General features: G+C 50.9%; 2 protein-coding genes across 8 annotated transcripts in view; one reads left to right on the forward strand and one right to left on the reverse strand.

The window, feature by feature from the left end:
* DCAF8 (DDB1 and CUL4 associated factor 8) overlaps positions 1-6,056 on the forward strand; it is a 40,258-nt gene extending 34,202 nt beyond the window's left edge. For all 7 annotated transcript variants that reach the window (XM_043878965.1, XM_043878968.1, XM_043878963.1 and 4 more), the window contains 4 exons: positions 444-574; positions 4,085-4,204; positions 4,611-4,727; positions 5,353-6,056. In XM_043878965.1, the coding sequence (XP_043734900.1) occupies positions 444-574; positions 4,085-4,204; positions 4,611-4,727; positions 5,353-5,469 (485 nt within the window). In that variant the 3' untranslated portion in view covers positions 5,470-6,056. The remainder of the gene's footprint in view (positions 1-443; positions 575-4,084; positions 4,205-4,610; positions 4,728-5,352) is intronic.
* Positions 6,057-8,472: 2,416 nt separating this feature from the next.
* Positions 8,473-18,125, reverse strand: PEA15 (proliferation and apoptosis adaptor protein 15). Its single transcript, XM_043878970.1, has 4 exons — positions 17,955-18,125; positions 11,396-11,569; positions 9,894-10,049; positions 8,473-9,746 (listed from the first exon to the last, which is right to left on the reverse strand). The coding sequence occupies exons 2-4, from the start codon at positions 11,565-11,567 to the stop codon at positions 9,682-9,684; spliced, it is 393 nt and encodes a 130-aa protein (XP_043734905.1). The 5' UTR covers positions 11,568-11,569; positions 17,955-18,125; the 3' UTR covers positions 8,473-9,681.
* Between the last annotated feature and the right edge of the window lie 1,252 nt (positions 18,126-19,377).

Here is a 19,377-nt window from a genome sequence, read left to right on the forward strand (position 1 = left end):
AGTTGTAGCATAAACTTCCACCAGTCTTAGGTCACCTAATGACCCAGGAAGCACAGACTGGGTACCAGTCAATCACAGATACCAAGGATAATCGTAGGGCATAGGACAGCGCTGCTTTACAGTGGGCAGGCTGGGGCCATTCAGGTTGGGACAGGTGAGGCATTGGTAAGGCTGGTGGCTGTTCCTTGGAGGTTGTTGCTGAGGACTGTAAACTGCTCAGCTCCGTGGACCTCTTTGGGAGACTATTAATAGTCTCTGGGACTTGGTGTGATTCTTACTCTATCTATCTATTTTACATGCATAATCCCTTGATTTGTTTTGTGAAAGTGAAAGAAATTTTTGGCTCTGAGCCGATTTAGATTTGTGCATAAATTTCCTGTGAGGTAAGTATTTAGGCCTGATGCCAGCTCTCATGCGGTTTATTCCCTCATTTATCATTACAGTAAAAGGCGTCAATTTCTATGGCCCCAAGAGTGAGTTTGTGGTGAGCGGTAGTGACTGTGGGCACATCTTCCTCTGGGAGAAATCCTCCTGCCAGATCGTTCAGTTCATGGAGGGGGACAAGGGAGGCGTGGTGAGTATGGTTTGCTGGGCTGGCTGGCTCCCTCCTCTCTGCAGTCGTTAAGGTAGGTTTTAGCAGGGCCACGGAATTCTTACTTTGACAACATAATACCATGTCTTAGAGGTCTAGCCAGCTAAATAAAAAGACAGTACAGTTTTTTTTTTTTATACTATGGGATAGGGATGCTGAGGTTTTAATGAAATTATTTTCCTTTTCCTGTCTTCTGTAACTCTATAGCATGGTTTATTAAGAAGAGAGAGGGATTTTAGGGAAGAATCTCTGGCCCAACTGAGGTATATTTAGGTGTAGACTTTTCCAAGAACAAAAGCATTAGAGTTAAGGGCACACCATCCTACACAGTGTAGTAAGTAGCTTAGTAGTAATCTTGATGAAATCCTGGATTAGCAGATACAAGCTAGGAGGAGAATTTTTTTTTTCTGACAGTTGAGAAAATCAGGATATAGTCTGTACACTGATACAAACATACATGATATATATCATATATAGGGAGAGAGAAAATATGCCCCCCCCGCCCAACCACCATTTTTTTTTTTTGACTGCTATACAACCCATTATCATATCATATCTGCCTGTCCTTTGAGTTCTACAGCAGACTCCATAGAGATAAGACAGAAAAGGAAGCCTGAGGGTCTTGAGTTGGGGAGTGAAAGGTGGTCAGCTCCTAAGATGTATCTAGCTAACCATAATTTTTTTTCCTCCTTTGAGACCTAGAGTCAGGAAGGATTCAGTAACTTTCTATTACAAGGTTTTCAGACAATAAGACAATTGTCCTACAGACAATAAGAAAGAGGCAGTTGGGGCAGCTGCACTGTCCTGACTACTCAAGATAGTCTGGTTAAGAGCATCTCAGGAATAGCTGAGGAGCTATGAGAACCCAGCCATCCCTTGATGAGGTTTATTGAGAGTGGTATTAAAATTTAGAATGATTCGTTGCAGTTGGGTTCCCATTTCTTCTTGTGTGTGTCTTATCCTGGTGCGAGGCTATTTCAGACTTTTCTGGTTTCTGCTAAATGTGGGGGACCTGGAACCAGTATAGATCCAGGGTTTTTATGGCTTGAATATAAATAGAGAAGAGTCTAGAACTTAAAGGTATGTATCACTGTTGCCTGCTTCATTTCCTGCTCTTACGTAGGTCCTCTTCTACCATGTGTAGTGAACAAACCCAAAACACTGGAGTCTTAATGAGAATTCTGTAGTAGGCATGTAGCCATAAGGAAGTCAGAAGAAGCCAGTGAATCTTTTCTTGATCATAAACTATTGTCTTGCATTCTGTTCTAGAGAAATACAGGGCTAACTGCCCTGCCCACAGGCCAGTACTTGTCTTTTGCCCATATCATTCCACAGGCCAGTCTCTTGTCAGCTCAGCCAACGTCAGGGTTTGCTGATTAATCCAGGTGCTCAGATGGGGAGGGTGTTTGCTTTGGATGGGTGGGCCCCGGGCCTGAGTTTTAGTGGTCATGAGAGTGAAGCACTAGAACAGGAGGTATAAAGACTGCACCTTGCAGTGAGATTCCTGCTTTTTTCTTGCCTTTGTGTAAGCTGAATGATCCGTGTGGTCCTCATGTGGCTCCTTCTGACTTTCTGTGCTAACCTCCCAGCAGTGAGGTCACAGCACCAGCCTGAATGCAGAATATATCATAAGGTAGATAGGGATCTTTGAAATTCTCATCCACCTTGCCCAAGTCTCTTGATTTTGTATTTGGCTCAAAATCTAGGTCTTTTATTATTTTCATTCAGGGCCAAGGGTTGGCACAGGACCATCTTTAGTTTCCCAAAAACACTTTGCTCCTTTATCCCATCCTCTGCATCCCCTAACTCAGTCATCTAAGGCCAGAGCTCTTTTCTCTGCTCAGGCATTATTGACAGGATAAGCCCTGACCTTCAGATAGGTCAGGTGAAACGACCAGGTCTTCTGGCCCAGAAGCTCTCTGTCGGCTCCCTCTGCAAGCTCCAACTCAGGTACTATATGTAACTTACTGTCTTGTTCTCTTGTCACTGACTTTGTCCATAAGTCTCAAGTTCCAAGGAATTTCTCTCCTGTGCTTTTTTATTTTACTGCCTTGTCAAGCAAAGCTAGGTCAGAGTTTTAGAAGAGTAGCAAGGGCTTATCTGGAGATGGATGAATGAGTTCAAGTTTGTGTGTGTTAAGTTAACATATCTTGATAATATTTCTGGCAATGGAGTTTTTCTGTTCAGTGCCGTCTCTGCTCCAGGTGGTGGAGCTTCTTCCACACTTCCTAAAGGAGCTCAGATATAAACTTTGCAATGAGCTGATATGTGAAATAAAAGGAGAAAGGAAATGTGGTTTCTGCTTTACTATTACACTCAGACTTAGCGTCAGTCTATTCTGAGAATTTGTTTACTTATAAAATGGAAGACAAATATTAGAAATCTGTATGTCAGTTTTCCATGCTGACCTTGGCTTCCCATCAGCCACTCTTTGCATGTGCAGGCGAGGCAGAGGTTGGTCCATGGAGAACTAAGAGGCTGTTTGCCAAGGGTTGTTTTCTTGGTCTATATGGCAGCTGCAAGACAGGGTGGGGTGAGGTGAGGTGAGGAGTGGATGGGACCACACCTTCTTCCTTCTAGATACTTTGCTGTCTATTCCTCATCTGACTAAAAGCCCCAAAATCCTTTAGCAGCTAGACTGGGACCAGCTCTTTCGGTGGGGATGGTAACTACCCTACTCTGCCGAGGAAGGCTGATGTTTCCAAGTCAGACAGCAGAGGGCATGGGTGCCTTTGGATAGGAGGCTGCCTAAGCTAGAAGGCCATCTCAGCTTCTGAAATTCCTTCCTCCTGCTCAGTGAATAATATCCGGAGGGTGGTTGAGCTTGAGGTGGTCGGTGCCCCAGGAAACTGCCTTGCTGTACTTTGCTGTCCTACAGCTGAGCCTGTTATGCTTTCATGGCAAGCAGCAGGGTGCCGTCTCCTGGGGTGTGCAGGGGTCTCAAGCAGACATGTGTCTCCACTACCCCCCCAGTGATCAGGCTCAGCCTCTTCCCAGCCCATGCCTTCTTCCAGGTCTAGTGAACAGTGCCAAGTGAATGTAATTGTTCTCTGAGCCTTCTCTAGGGGCTCAGCAGCTGCTGCTGTTTTCTTCATTTTAAAAAATTTATTTGCCACTTGGTAAAAGCCATTGAGATGTTTTTTTCCAGCCTTGGGCGAGTTGGAGCTTTGGAATCTGGAGAGAATGAGGTCATCTGGACCTCATTGCTTTTTTGTGAAGGCAGTGTACGCTTGGCCAGTCACCCGCCCACCCCTAGAGCTATGTCTGGGGATGAGGCCACCCCTACCTAAACATAGGAAATGAGAGATAGGCCTGATCTTATACCCAGTCTGTGTCCAGGGCCCTTTAGCCTAGTCTCATGATGGGTGGGCATGTCCTCCCAGCAGCTACCTTAACTTTTTATCAAGGACAGTTATTGGTGCAAAATGAGTAGTGATTTTTAGACTATTCCCATGTACCCCTAAGCCTATGTTTTCCTCTTCTCCTGACCAGGTAAACTGTCTTGAGCCCCACCCTCACCTGCCTGTGCTGGCAACCAGTGGCCTAGACCATGATGTCAAAATCTGGGCGCCCACAGCTGAAACTTCCACTGAACTTACAGGGTTAAAGGATGTAAGTAACTGACTAAGGATTTCTTCTTTCTGCTTATCCACATACTGTTAGGAGTTTTTATTGTTACAGGAAGGAATAATTTGCTGTACAATTTTTTAAAGGCGTTGCTCTAACACCATCCCCCATATTCCTGTCATTGCCTCTCTAGGAATAGTCCCAGTCCAGGAGTCCATACACAGCTTTGAAATACCTCTAGTTATTGGTCGAGTGGGGATAGGGACATCTTTTGGAAGAATCATCCACCTTCTCATTGGATGAACCTAGAGCATCCTTTCTTAATCTAATCTAACTCACTCCAGCGTAATAGTTTCTAAGGGAAGATTTTACTGGGCTAGAACACCAGCCTTTTTTGATCAAGTCTAGGGTTTATAGTCATCACCCAATCCCCTTACCCTCTTGGTTCCAGGTGATTAAGAAGAACAAGCGGGAACGGGATGAAGATAGCTTGCACCACACTGACCTGTTTGATAGCCACATGCTCTGGTTCCTCATGCACCACCTGAGACAGAGACGCCATCACCGGGTAAGCGGGGGTGGGACGTGAGCTCCCAAGGGCAGTGACCCTCTCAAGAGGGTGAAACATTCCAGTGCATACTTCTCATTGCTTTAGGAGGAAACAGGTGAAGTTGGTTGGGTTTCCTATCCATTATTCCCCATCCCCATCAGAAGCTTCATGTAGCCTTGGACAAGCCACTAGTGGAGACAGATGGCGTCTGCTTTGTGTTCTCCATCACCGTGCATGCACCAGGTTGTCTTCAAAAAGGCAATCAGATGAGGGTAGGGAAGGAGTTGAGAAGAAATAATAATTCTCAGGCTGTGTTCTGTTTTTTTCTCTCATGCCAGAAGAGACCCTAGGGTAGGGTTTAGCAAACTGGCAGTTTTGGCAAGTGCCTGTTTTTTGTAAATAAAGTATCGTTAGAATATAGCCACACCCATTCATTTATGCATTGTCTGGCTGCTTTCATGCTGCAACATGAAAGCAGAGTTGAAAAGTTGTGACAGAGATAAGGCCCATGAGTCTAAAATATTTACCATCTGGCCCTTTAAATTCTGCTGACCCTGGCCTAGAGCATATAAATTGTAACTAAGACCTAACACGCTTGACCTTGTTCCAAGGAAATTACTAATAAGCCTTTCCCATCCTACAGCGCTGGCGAGAACCTGGGGTTGGGGCCACAGACGCCGACTCTGATGAGTCTCCCAGCTCCTCAGACACATCGGACGAGGAGGAGGGTCCTGACCGGGTGCAGTGCATGCCATCCTGAGGCCTCATACCCAGGAGGGGTGGGCTGGGGCTGCCAACCCGATCCTGCCTGGGCAGCCCTTTCCTGTGCCAGGCCCTAACATTCAGCAGAAACGCACTTTGGACTTTTTTGCTTTAGATTTAAAAAAAAAAAAAAAAAAAGACATCCCAGGAGGACAAGCCAGAGGGGAGCAAACCCACAGAGAGCACCTGGGAGTGGGAGCTGGGCCCTGGGATGGGGCTCCACGGAGAGGCGCATGGACTCAGCAGGAGTGGCTTCCCCCCAGACCCTTTTTGGGGGCAAGGGAGAGCCTGTTTTATTAACTGGTTTGGGGTAGGGAATGGGGTTTCCTTTTCTTTGGTCTCCCTTGTTTCTTGGGTGGCGGGTGGGGGGATAACTGGCTGTTCAGTACCAAGGGGCCAGGCTGGGGGTGGTAGAAAAGCCACACTCTCTTTGGTTTAGGTTTTTGACTTTATTTTCTTTATTTTTTAAAAGCCTATGACAGTTGCATTGTTTTTTCTCTGCCCGCCTGACCCCCCGCCCCTGAGCAACCCCATCCCAGGATCCTGTTTTTCTGGGAAGTCTTTTTAATAAGAGTCCCTAACCATCCTACACTCTTCACCTTCCTTTCCACCCCATTCATTCTCTGAACTTGTCACAGTGTTTTGCACTTGATTATGTATCCTTCACTTTCTTCTTTATCTCATCATCCCCTCAGTAGGTCTGGTGAGGGAGGTCGGGGGGAGGTGGGAGGAGGGCAGAAGTGGAAGCATAGGAAGGATGTTACCTCTTCTCTGACTTTAAACAAAGTTGTGTGGTGGCAGCAATCTCCCTGTCCCTATCACTGTTAGAGGCCTAATTTTATATCTATAAATATATTAAAAAGCAACTCAAAATTGGGTGTATCACGTTAAAATTATTGTCAGAGTTTAATTACCTATATATTCTCTATGACTGCAATAAAGGGACTTACAGGAGAGAGTGAATGAGGGTAATGATGTGGAGGTGTCACCTGGGGTCAGCCTACCCTCTGTGCATGGCCATTGGAGATTGGGGCTTAACTCTTTAGGTTTTAGGAGGCTCAGGAATGGAAGGACCCTGAATTCTGCCCTTCCGTGCTTTCCCACCATGGTTTCAGGGTTGAGGAAACCCCTTTCAGCTTTTTGCCCCAGATATCCTACCTCTCCTTAAGTCTTGTAAGGGTTCCTAGGATGGCCCTTCTAGCCAGAGACTGGCTTATCTTAAAAACTTGACTGAACTATGACTTCAGTAAGGGTCCTGCCACTGCAGACCATTTTTCCTAGTACCGTGTGTGATAGAAGACACACTCACTCTAACCTTTATCTGCTTGATTCTTTAAGCTATCCAGCTTCACACCAGCTCCCTTCCTAATGGAAGAATATAGGGAAAGACCTCCTGGGTTTGACTTTCTACATTGTCCACCTTTCCATATCTTGGGATTGAAGGACAAGTCATTAATCTAAGGATTGATTAAGGTGCCTGGGGCTCAGACACCTATTGTGTCAGTAGTCAATAAACAGGAAAGTCCCAGTTGAATTCTTGCCCTTAAATGCTTTTGCTGCTATTTCTTTGTCCCCAGCTAGGAATTCTGCATCCTGGGACAGTCAGATTCCACTAGAACAGGCCAGGAAGGAAGGGGAGAGTGAAAGGATGGGATTCCCAGATACTCCTTCCTCCTGTCCCTTTTCCTAGCAGCTCTCAGACCAGGTGTTGGCCGCTGCACTTCTTCCAGAGGTAGGGAATGTGTGGTGCCTGTGAGCGGTCTGTGTTCTTACTGCTGGTAGGGTGACGGAGTGGGCTGAAACCATGCACTCTGGAATTTGTTGTGTATTTTCTCTCAGTAAAGCTTTTTTTTTTTTGTTTTTCCTGACTGCTGCTCTGTGTGTGATATGTGAGCCATTCACTTGTGGTGGGCTGTTTTTGCTCCTTTCAGTGTGGTGCCTGACCTTAGTCTTACTACAGTTTTAGGAAGTCCAGCTTGGTATATCCGTGTTTCCAGCAGTTGGGCTCCAGCTGGAGACTGTATAAGTGGAATACACCTCACAGTTCAGTGATACTTAGAAGATGAGGGAAGGGAGAGATACTACTTAGGGGTATTTTCCTGATCTCTGTTCCAGGCTGCAGTTAAGGATTTGGGGGTAACTTTTGCTCTCCCTCCCTTCCCAGTCATCCAAAGCCTCCAAAATCTTGGTCATTCACAGAAATTCTAAAATCAGTTAGGTACAGTACAATCAATCACCTTTATTCCAGGGTTAGAACAAGGCCGTGCACACTGCAGACAGAGGAGCACAGAATGGGGCGATCTCACAGCAGTATTGGGATGGGAGGGCGGGTTAGTCTTTTTAGATTATTTTGCCTTACAGAGACATTTACTACACTCTGCTGAAAATGAACCCTGTCTCCCTTCTCTCATCTCATCCTCTCCTCTCTTCAAAGGAAGCCTCGCTTTGAAGAGCCTCTTTATTCCCTATTTCTCTCTCTCTCTCTCTCTCTCTTTCTCAGACTCCATCTCACATAACATATCCTGGCTTGGAAGGACAATTCATGCTCATTTTCCACCTCCTAATTTTACCAGCATCTCTCTCTCCTTGAGGGAGAAAGCCAGACAGGGCTGGGGAAACTTGGGAAGGTCCTTTAAGGCAAAACCGTGGAGTACTCGAGGTGTATGTTTTAAGGCAGGTGTCCGCAGCAGTGGCCAGAGGAGACGGGCTGGGCTGGGCTGGGCTAGGCTAGTAGAGGGTGCTCTCCAGCCAGTCTGGCTTCTTCCCTCTTCCAACAGCCAGCCCTTCCCTCCCACTGAAGTTTTGCTCCCAACATCCTAAAAGCTCCCCACCTCACTTAAACTCTCTAAATAGTCTCTTGAGATTGCATGTGAAATTAAAGTTTAAAAAAGTGTTCTTTTTCGACTATATAGCAATTTGACTCTGCCACTCCCTTCACTGTGGCATTCTCCTTCCACCCCCGCCCGGGCCTTGACAATAAGTTAATGCTAGACACCACAAAAAAGGGTACACATGGCAGTGCGGGTTTAATATACATATATGTAGAATATATGTACACACAGTTAGCACGGTCAGGGTGGGGAGGGCTGACTCGGGACAGGCAGGAGGCTGCGGTCACTGTACTCTAGTGATTTGGCTAGGAGGTGTTCACAAGCCCAAGGTGCCAGGATATTGAGGGAGAGGGGTTACCAAGCCCCCTCCTGGACTGAATTGGGGATCAGTGCAACAGAAACACTGTAGTTAGCTTCTTCCCTTCTTTCTATCTTGGGGTAGGGGCTTCTAGACCACGGAGAGAGGGAACGTTGCCTGCAATAACCACATTGGGACTCTGTAGGTGGAAACAGGACTGGAATTAAAACCTAAGGATTTCTATTCTAGGAACTCCCAAGGTTAGTATGTGCAACAGTCTGAGTAGGAATAAAGGAGTAGAAAAGGGGACTCCTCTCTGCCTTCATCCCCTCAGGCTCAGTGGTGGGGGCATGTTCCCAGCATAGTCTCTCCAGAGGTGGGGGATGGGGGTGGAATTCAGTGCTGGGTTATCCATGGGGTTTGAACTTTGGAGCCAGGGAAGGATCCAGTGATCTCTGGCTCATACCCACCCTAGGCCTATGAAAGGGGAGCAAAAGGGGACCTGCTGGTGCCCAGGCCCTCTAACCTGAGGAACAGTTGGAAACAGGACTCCTCAGCCAGTCCAGCATTGGGGTACAAACACAAACTCTGGCTTCTCTTTGCCCCTTCCAGGTGGGGGTTGGGTGGCCTCTTCATTTTCCCTCTCACTGCTTTTCGTTAGATTCACCCCACTCTCCCATGCCTCACTCCCGCCTCGCCTCCTCAACGTCGGAAAACACAGGTCCTTTCTGCTCCCACAGTTCTGGGAGGTAGGGGAAGAGTGGAGGAAAGGGAAGTAAGAGAATGTGTCTATTTCTATTTGCATAGAAATAGCCCCCAACTCCCCCTAGAGTGGGGAAACAGCCCCACCCCCAGCCCCAGCCCCTGACCCCCATCCCCTCACAAGGAGGAGGAACTAGATGAGCTAGACATATAGACAGACAGCCAGAGCGTGCGCACACGCACACACACGCGCACAGTAAGGGGGTTAGGACCAGGTTAGTAAGTGGGTAGATGGGGGAGGGCTGCCCTTGCCCCTCCCCTGGAGGATGGGGAAAGAGTAGTCTGATGAAGGTCCAACCTTCCTCTTCCTCTCCCTTGCTCAGGCTTTCTTCGGTGGAGGAGCCAATTTGATGATCTCTTCCTCAGAGGGCTGCCGGATAATGTCTGAGGGCAAAAAGGGACATGTCCAGGGACAGAAGTCATGGGAGACAGCAGGTAGGCTAACAGAGCCTCTGTTCTCCCAAAATTCAAGTATTCCACAGATACTCCATGGGAGGGGCAAAGGTGCACATTAAAGGCATGGCCTCTTACCTTTGTACTTCTTGGCACTGGGGATACGGGTTAGCTTGGTGTCCAGCTCATCTTCCTCAGAGATCTTCAGAACACGGGTTCTATAGTCAACCACCATAGTGAGGAGGTCAGGACGGCGGGAGATCTCAAAGATGTGCTCGATATAAGAGAGGTTGTCTAAAGGAAGGCAGGAGACTGAGGGTCAGAGCTAGACTGTAGCTGTCAGCTTCCCCTACAGTACTGGACTGGGCTTCAAGAACAGAGACTGAGCGCTCCCACCGGAGGAGTGAGGCCTCCCCCTGGAAGACGAGGGGTGACTAAGCCAGGGAAAGAAAGCCAGGGCGAAAAACAGTACAGAGGACTATTCCCAGGAAGGGCAGATCAGTTAAGTTTCAAGATTACAGATTTAGAATGTGAGATTTAGGTGAAATGCCAGGTTCCACATGGGAGGGGAGGGGAGCAGAGAAAATGAATTGGCCTTCCAAATACCCATCATCCACCCTGTCCCTCTTCCACTTTTCCTCCAAGTAAGCATCAGAATGGGGGCTTCCCTGGTGGCTGGCTCAGTGGTAAACAATCTGCCTGCCAATGCAGGAGACTCGGGTTCGATCCCTGGACTTGGAAGATCCCCGGAGAAGGAAATGGCAACCCCCTGCAGTATTCTTGCCTGGGAAATCCCATGGACAGAGGACATGACTTAGTGACAAAACCACAACATGCATCAGAATTTCCTCACAGCACATGTGGGACTGAAAGGGTGGGATCTGAGACAACCTGGGAGAGATCCTGAGCCTCGTGAGAAGGGTAATTGTGAACAAGAAGGTTCGGACCAGAGGGATGTCTATGAGCTGGCCAGTTCTAGGAGACTGCCGATGCCTCTTGCCTGGGTCCCCCCCTCTACTGCAGTAGTCTCCTGAGTGCAGCATGTCCGCCTTCAGCCTCCCTATGTTCCACGCTACAGGTTAATCTCTCTGAGAGGGCCCTCAGGTTATTCACCTCACCTATCAAATGCTGCATCGCTCAAGGCCCGCCAGAGCACAGTCTCAAATTACCTTTCCAGCCACTTCTAAACATACTGTGTCCCTCTGCCTAGCATGTCTTCCTTTGGATCCTACCTTTGAAATCCCTCTTGCCCTTCAGGACCATCTTAAACACCAGTTCCTCCCCAAAGCCCTTTCCAGAGCCGTGGTCTCTCAAAGTAGACAAGAAAATGATAGAACTTGTGGTTTTAAATTCTTACCACTTTTAACTTCTACTTTAATGTTCTATCATATATGTGATAACAGCACAGCACAGTAGGATCTGAGTAACCTCTTCTACTGAATTAATATTTTTACTAACAGCGGAACCATGAAGAATGTAAAGACCACTGCCCTAGAGCCAGCCTCCTCTCCTAGAGCATTCCTCGTATCCTGCCTTGTCAGAGAGGCGTGCACTTTGTGCATGAGGTCTAATTTCTGCTTGCTGCATGAACTGAGCCACATGAGGGGCTGGCGGCAAGATGCCTGTGTCCCCTCCCCCACCTTTGTCCAGCTTGTTGTGGCTCTCCAGGAAGCTAAACCAGGCGCTGCCAGTAGTGATCTCCTCACTCTTCTCGCTGGGGATGTCCTCCTTGCAGGCTGACTTGAGCTGCTCCAGATCTTCAAGGGTAATGTTGTTGGTCAGGTCCTGGAGGAGGGTCCCGTACTCGGCCATGACTGGAGTTGGGGGAACAAGGAGACAGGACGCTGAACTTGCGCTTCAGGATCTGGTTCACTCACTGGCACTGCCCACTTCCTCAGCCCTGCCAGGAATGTGCCCAGAACCCAGGCTGGGGAGGCCAGGGCTGGAGGGAGAAAAGGACGACCCAAGGGAGATAGGAGCAGACAGGAAGTAACTGGAAAGCTAGGGACCAAGCTCGAGGCTGGAGTGAAAAATCACACCTCCTTCTCCCACCATCTTTTTTCTTCCTTTTCCTCCCTGTAACAGTAACCCTGGCAACCGCTCCCTGACTGAGGAGGCGGTTACCATAGCAACCTGCTCCTGACTTTCTCACCCAGATCGCCCCACCCACCTGCAACCCCTCCCCCTGTCAAAAAACAAAACAAAACACTCCAAAACAACTACCAGGGAATGGCTTGCTGTGGGAGTAAGAAGCTAAAAAGAAGGGGCTGGCGGGGGCTCGTATTCTAGCTCCCATTCTTTTCCAGAAGCAAATGGGGTCCCTCAGTTCAACTCCCCACTACACCACTAGTGACTCATTTTTGGATAGATGCCTAGCTGCCTGGTCTAATGGTCCCCGGGCCCCTCCATGCTCAGCCCTGCATTCAGTCATTAGGTCTCGGGGTGGGGGTGGGGAGGGTAAAGCAGGGGGCTACAGCCCCACCTTTGTGGAGCCCATTTTCTCCCCTGATGGCTGCCAGGCCTCCACACAACCCTCTCTCCTAGCCTTTGTGCTATGCCTGCAGCCCCCGCGCCCAAGAATACCAAGCGGCTGGCTCTGGCCCCCTGCCCAGTTCTCAGGCTGGCTGGGTGGCAGGGGGAAGGGGTTCAGATGCTGCTTTGGGAAAGTCTGGCAGGAAGGGGGCTGCCACTTCTGCTTCCATCAACATCCGGCTGGCACTACCTTCAACATGACCTCCGAAAAGCTGGGAAGGCTGGATCTCATTTAGGCCTTCACCCCATGCCCCTTTCATGATTCTGGGGTGAAAAGGGAGAGGACATCAAAGACCCTCCTTTTCCACTAAGATACGGACTATGGCTAAGACAGAAAGAAAAAAGGTCAGGCCTTAGAATGAACTTTCTGGATTTGACAAAATATACAACTCTAGTGGTAGGTTTTTAAAAAGGGGCTTCCCCCCCCCCCCCCCCCCCGGCCAGGACTATATTTCTTTTATAATTAGAAAAGTAAAGCATTTACAAAAACAAGTTATGCCGTAAACACTCTGTAGCTAGGCCAAGGGGTGGAGCAAGGAGGGAGAAGACCTTGTAGGAAACTGCCCACAAATCTCTCCAACAGTGGGCTAGGAATTGCAGAGAGGGGCTAGTCGACAACACCCCATTTTCCTTATTTCTGTTTATATGAAGGAAAACGGGGGCAGAGAAGCATGGCCACTATATAGTAAGGGGTGTGGACCCAGAAGGCCCCATTCCCAGCCCCCTACTTGGACCAGAACAAACAAGCCTCCCTTGGTGGCAGGCACCATGACACAAACACAATAAGCCAGGCGGCAGAGCCAGCATGACCCCCACAAGAAACAGGCACTTATATGCATGCTCACTTGCACACCCAGGTGCAACCAAACAGAAGGGCCCAGCAGTGGCCCTGCCAGGCTGGGCCAGGAACAATGCGCTCTGACTGTCAGCACCAGGACCGTCTCCGCCTTGAAATCTAGGTCACAGCAGCAGGCTCTGGAGCTCAGCCCCCGCCCCCTCCACTGATAATCCAAGGACAGGATAGGGGGGTATAGAGACAAGGGGAATGATGGGGATAATAATGAAGGGGGGCATGGAAAGAACAGAAAAGAAAAGGGCAGCTTGGGAAGGAGGCCCTCAAGAAGACTGCCCCCATCGAGGAGACTCTGGGACCAAGCCCTCAGCTAGAAAATGGGACAGAATTTAGGATCATGGTGCCCTGCTTTCACATCGAAGAAGAGTTTGTAAATGAGAGATACTGTGGGAGGAGGGGGAGAGAGAGAGAGAGAGAGAGAGTGTGTGTGTGTGTGTGTGTGTGTGTGTAGCTCTGGGAGGGAGGGGGGAGGGGTGTGTGTGTGTAGCTCTGGGAGGGAGGGGGGAGGGGTGTGTGTGTGTGTGTGTAGCTCTGGGAGGGAGGGGGGAGGTATGTGTGTGTGTAGCTCTGGGAGGGAGGGGTGTGTGTGTGTAGCTCTGGGAGGGAGGGGGAGGGGTGTGTGTGTGTGTGTGTAGCTCTGGGAGGGAGGGGGGAGGTATGTGTGTGTGTAGCTCTGGGAGGGAGGGGGGGAGGTATGTGTGTGTGTAGCTCTGGGAGGGAGGGGTGTGTGTGTGTAGCTCTGGGAGGGAGGGGGAGGGGTGTGTGTGTGTGTAGCTCTGGGAGGGAGGGGGGAGGGGTGTGTGTGTGTGTGTGTGTGTAGCTCTGGGAGGGAGGGGGAGGGGTGTGTGTGTGTGTGTAGCTCTGGAAGGGAGGGGGGAGGTGTGTGTGTGTGTGTGTGTGTGTGTGTGTGTGTGTGTGTGTGTGTGTGTGTGTGTGTGTGTGTGTGTGTGTGTGTGCAGCTCCTGGGAGAAGATTTAGGACTCTGAATCAAAAACACAGACTTAGAGGGGAGGTAGGTGGGAAGGGATTCATGTGTATTAAGACACCCACCTGTCAAGCCTGGGGGCGGTGGGTAGGACCTCTCTAGCAGAGTGAAACAGATACAAGGAGGCCCCTGAGAGAAACAGGGTGGGAACGTGTGTGCGAGAGCGTGGCCCAGGCACAGGGAGGGGGCAGCGCTGCGCTCTGTGGGCGTGTCTGGATGTTCTGGTAACGGATGTGTATGTGCCAGCACTGGATGAGCGGTGCTGAGTGCATGTGGTCCTGTGTGTGTGTGTGTGACTGGCCAGTGTGTGAAAGCAGGCAGATAATCACAAGCTTACATCCAGAGAAAAGAAGAAGGGCAAGAGGGGGCCTACAGTTTGGAGGCAGCAAACGGGCTGGGAGAGGGAGAGACAGGCTGCAAACGAGGACTCCTGCGGCGGCGGGAAGGGGACAGGGCGCGCACAGTCCACAATGAGGCTGCAGCCTGAGCTCAGTGGTTACCATGGAAACCTCAGTTCTGGTCCCCCCAGTTGTCAGGACAATGACACCACTGGATGGGAGGGATGTGGGGAATGGTGAGTGAGAAGAGACAGAAAGGAGAGGGGAAAGGCAGCCTGCTTGCCTGCCTCCCTGGAGACAGTCTGCCCAGGCCTGGGTGTGGCAGCAGGTACAACGGTAGGGAAGTTTGGGGGGAGTTTCCTTACTCGGTTCTCAAGTCTCCCTGGTCAACCATTATTCAGTTGTAGTCTGGCCATGATGGGTGCGGCTTGGCAGAAGCTTGGCTCCTTCACTCTCCATGTTGCTTTTCTCACCCAAGATTCAGAATTCCATAGGGCCTATAGAGAATTCTCCTGTCCCCATAGCTCAGAAAGTCCTCCTGATCTCTGGAACAGGGCAGAGGCTGCCCAGGCAACACCAGGCGGCCTGGGTGGAGGCCATTCTTCGGACAGGATACTCAGGCAGGAACCGGGAACCGGAGCTGAGGCTGCCAGGAAGTCAGTCCCCTTCCCTCCCAGATCATTCTGTGCTCTGCTCACCGCTTCCTCACACCTTCCTTCCTGCCTCCCTCTCCTCCTGAGCTGGCTCCAGGTGGGGCCCTGACAAAAGTCAAACCAACTGAGGATGCTGAGGAAGAGGGGCAAGAGCTAAGGATTATATTCTGAGCTTCTAGGATGGCAGTGGTTGGGAACATGACTGGTGGGTGCTCTGTGGGCACTGGGGACGGAGAGGCAGGCCCTGGGGGCACCTGGAGAAGTCTGGCAAATTGGGGTAAACTTCTGTGGGGGAGGTGGCAGCACCAAAAGAACTTCTATGCATTTGGACATTAATTCATGATTATCCCCACTCCCTAGCATTTGGTTCCAAATCCTCGTCAATTTAAGAAGCCTTAGGATTAGGAGCTGCTACCCCTCCCTCCCTCACATCTGCTGCAGCTGCCTAAGCTGAGGGGAACTGCAAGGACCTGGAGATCCCTGGAGCAGGCAGAAGGGGGCTTGGCACTGTCTGTCTTACAGCCTGGGCTTGAGAGGGTGGTAATCACAGCAAAGCAGAGGGATGGGGCCAGAAAGTGCCGGGTTAAGTTTGATCTGGGCCCCAAATTCAGGCAGTCCTGTAGTCCATCCCTAATTATCCCTTTACAGTCATACACAGCTGACTTCTCCCCTTAGCTTCTATTCAACTTTTTGTGGTGGGCAGGGGATGCATTTATATCTATAAAGTAGGAAGAAGAGGATTCTAAGATTCCAGAGCCAGCCTGGGAATGAGGGGTTGGGGTAGGACACCTGGACCTCCAAATGTTCAGTGCAAGAAGCAAAATGGGTTACCCCTGAGTACAGAGACAATGTTAAGCTTCTAGCCCTGAGTCTAAGAGAAGAAAGACTGGACCCAAGATGAGAGCAAGAGGAGATACCAGGCATTGGATAGAGCAGGGCAGGAGAGAGGGAGTAGGGCTGTGCTATTCTCTAATCATCTGGTTCTCTCTCTTTCTACTTGTATTTCTCTCCCATCTCTATCTCTTCCTCATCTATTACCTCTGTCCCTGGTCTTCAAATGGGCTTTCATCCTATCCTACCTGGTGGTAGCCAAGAATACCTTAGTATTCCTGGGTTCTGTGACTTGGTGTCCTCATTTCAATACACAGAGCTACTGTACTATTATAGCTATACTAGGAAGGAGTGAGTGTCCCTGCTATAAAGAAAATAAGTTCGCACACAGGTTAGTGATGCCTACCACTGCACAGTGGGTGACGCTGTGTTAAGAGAGTGAGGGGATGGCATGGCAGGGTGTAACTCTGGTCCTATACGTGCATGACAATACATGGACACACGATGGGCACAGGTGTCAGGGAAGTGAGGAAGTAGGCAACCAGGGCAGCCAGCAGCCTAGGGCATCTCTGGCAATTTCCCCAATGGAGTGTTTAACCACAAAGGGAAGAGCAATTAAAGCTAATCGCTCTGACAGCCTGGAGGCCAGACACATAGGGAAACAAAACATACATATTCAGCATGTTTCCCCTAACTCCCAGTGGTCTCACCTCCATCCTGCTTTCATCCTCCCTAATTTCTGAGCCTCCTTCCCCAGCACTCTCTGCACTCTTCTGACCGTCTATGACTCTCACTTCCTTCCTCTCCCTGTTCCCTGACTGTATCTCTGTCCCTGTGTCCCTCTCTTGTTGTTGTCTGCCTGTCACACACATTCCCCTCATTCTCTCTCTCTGACTTGGGCTCCATCCTTGGCTGACTCATACTCATTTTTTCTTTTTCTCCCTCTCCCTTTCTTCCACCCCCTCCTCCATCCCTTGGCCACTCAGAAGCCCAGAAGCCAGCCACTCCCAGCACCCTAAGCTCCAACTGGACCCAGCAAGAGAGGCCACCAGCAGCCCCTACCCTCACTACTCACCCAGTTTCAAAGTACCAGCCTCACTCACCCTCAAGATCCTGTCTCCCTGTCCTGGAATGCGACCAGGATTTTCTACCTTTTTTTCCCTCACTGTTTTTTGAAGAGGGGCAATCCGAAGCCTAGGGCTGGGAGAAAATGCCCAGGAAATCAGGGTGGACTTGGGGATGGTGGCCCCCCCTCAGCTGTCCTGTTAGACTGACATTCTTCCAGGAGACTTGCACGTGGGAGGCAATGGGGACGAGGTGGGGGCTTGGATGCCCAAGTGCAAGGCTGTTTGTGATCTGCTGTGTGCAGCTGATGTGTGTAAGAGTCACATGGGTATGTGTCACCGTGTGTGCCGGAGTGTCTCTTGTAGGTGTGTGTGTGTCCCTGACAGTTTTGACACGGATTATATGAAATTAATAGGTTTTACGTTAGCTACTTCACTCCTCTACACCCCCCAGCTCCAGATTCCTTCCCTCGGGACTAGCCTTCGACAATCCCACCTCTTCCCCAGGTGCAGAGACTGGATGAAGGCACGTGGTACCAGCTGCCGGAGTAGGGGCGGCTGCCGGCGGAGCTGAGGCAGGGCTGGGCAGCGAGACCGCCAGCCGAGGCGAGTCCGAGGCCACAGAAGGGGAGGGAGGGGCGGGAGCCGGCCCAGCCGAGCCGGCTGGGCGGGAAGCAGGCTGCATCCCAATCCCCAGGCCCCGGTCCGACTCCCAAACTGCCGCTCACCGTGGAACGGGCGGCCGGAGCCACGCCGCCTCCAGCACGCACTCCGCGCTCGAGCACACCAACAGAGACGGAGGCCGTGGGGCCTGACACGGAGCGGACCCGCCCGGGGCCCCCACGCTCCGCATCTGTCCCCAGGAGTCCCGGATCGACGCCCCTCCAAGCCCAGACCCCAGATCTGCCCCTCCCCGCGACACGTCCCCTCGCGGCCCTCTCACCGCCTCCGGGGCTGAGCGCTCGGGGAGCGGGCACTCTGGCGTCCCCGGTTCCTGAGCAGCGTCCGGAGCCTCCGCCTCGGCTCCCGCCGCCGCCGCCGCCGCTCCTGCCGCCGCCGCCGCCGCCTCTTCCGCCCGCGGAGCCTGAGCCCGAGCCCGGCGCCGCCTCACCCCACCCGGCCGGCCCGTGATGTCAGAGCCGGGGAGGGGCGGGAGAGGGGGAAGGGAGGTGGGAGGGGAGGCGGGAGGGGGCTGGGGTTCTGGAAGACTCTCGGGATGGGGGCAGAAGTAGGGAGGACTGGACTAGTGACGCTGCCTCTTCCCCTAAACAGCAAAACCCCGTTCTCAGATTTAATTCTTCCCAAAGGAACACACACCTCCCCTTACGACCTTTCCGTGATCACAGTGGCTGGGACCCTAGATGGCCAAGAGTAAGTTAGAGTTTGGAAGGCCTTTGGCCTTTGGATCCTTTTAGCTGCTTGACTCCGTGTTTGAAAAAACCTTCTTCTTCCCTTTATGGGTCAGGGGAGCCGTAGTAAATGACCACTCAGATTTATCCACCTTGAAGGTGGGAGAGCGGGGAGGAGTGGAGTCCAGAAGCAAAGTGGGGGCTTTCTTCGCCTGTCCTGGAGTTACAGATCTTCTCTCTCCAGGATGATGCCAGCCGCCCTTTGTGTTCCTCTCACCTTTCCCAAATATACCACCCTCCAGCCTTCTCCCTCCCCCCGCCCCCCATCATGATGTAATTTTATTTTCTAGGGAGAAAAAGAGCAGCAATGAGCTCAGCATGCAAATATAGACAACTTGCAAAGCCGTGCTTCACTCTCTTTGCCTTACCCCTCTGCCCAGGCCCAGCATGGCAGCTCTCACTTCCCTCTACCCTAGGGACTTTCCTCCCTCAGATTCTCAGGCAGACTTCGAACGGGAAGGAAGAAGTAGAAAAGCCTCTGTTTTCCTCTCCAGCCTAAAGGGTCTCTCCTCAACCCTGGCAGAGCCTGCCGATGAGGTCTGAGCCCCATCAGTGTCTGTGTCCCCTCCGGGGATGCCCCGGCTTCACCTCAGTACCAGCCTGAGTTCCTTCACCCCGGTTCCAGCAGGGGACCCTCAGGAAGCCTCAGGTGAGCCCCTCCTTTCTTGAGACTACACTCCCCCAGAAGAGGTCAGGCTGTGCTGCTTTGGGCCTCACAGCCCTTCTCTCTGTTATGCCATCCTCTTCCCCGGGTGCCCTGTCACTGCCCCTGTGATAGTAACATACTCTAATTTGCTTTTGCATCTGTCTCCTTTGTTCTGAGTTGTAGGGCCAAAACCTGTTTTGCTGACCCACCTCTGAGACTCAGAAAAACTGAATGACTTGTCTACAGTCAGTGAAAGGCCCAGTCTTTCAGAGGCAGCCAAGTAAGGGGACTCAGGCTTCATGCTGGCCCTG

The sequence above is a fragment of the Cervus elaphus genome, chromosome 20, assembly GCF_910594005.1.
Source record: "Cervus elaphus chromosome 20, mCerEla1.1, whole genome shotgun sequence".
In the NCBI taxonomy this organism is placed as follows: Eukaryota; Metazoa; Chordata; class Mammalia; order Artiodactyla; family Cervidae; genus Cervus; species Cervus elaphus.

What these genes read in the sequence shown, in the direction of transcription:
- PEA15 (XM_043878970.1), bottom strand. Translation starts at nt 11,567, where the DNA reads ATGGCCGAGTACGGGACCCTCCTCCAGGACCTGACCAACAACATTACC. An exon ending in CCACAACAAGCTGGACAAAG is followed by an intron (nt 10,050 to 11,395) that starts GTGGGGGAGGGG and finishes GCCTTCCTTTAG; the next exon opens with ACAACCTCTCTTATATCGAG. An exon ending in CAGTGCCAAGAAGTACAAAG is followed by an intron (nt 9,747 to 9,893) that starts GTAAGAGGCCAT and finishes TTTTGCCCTCAG; the next exon opens with ACATTATCCGGCAGCCCTCT.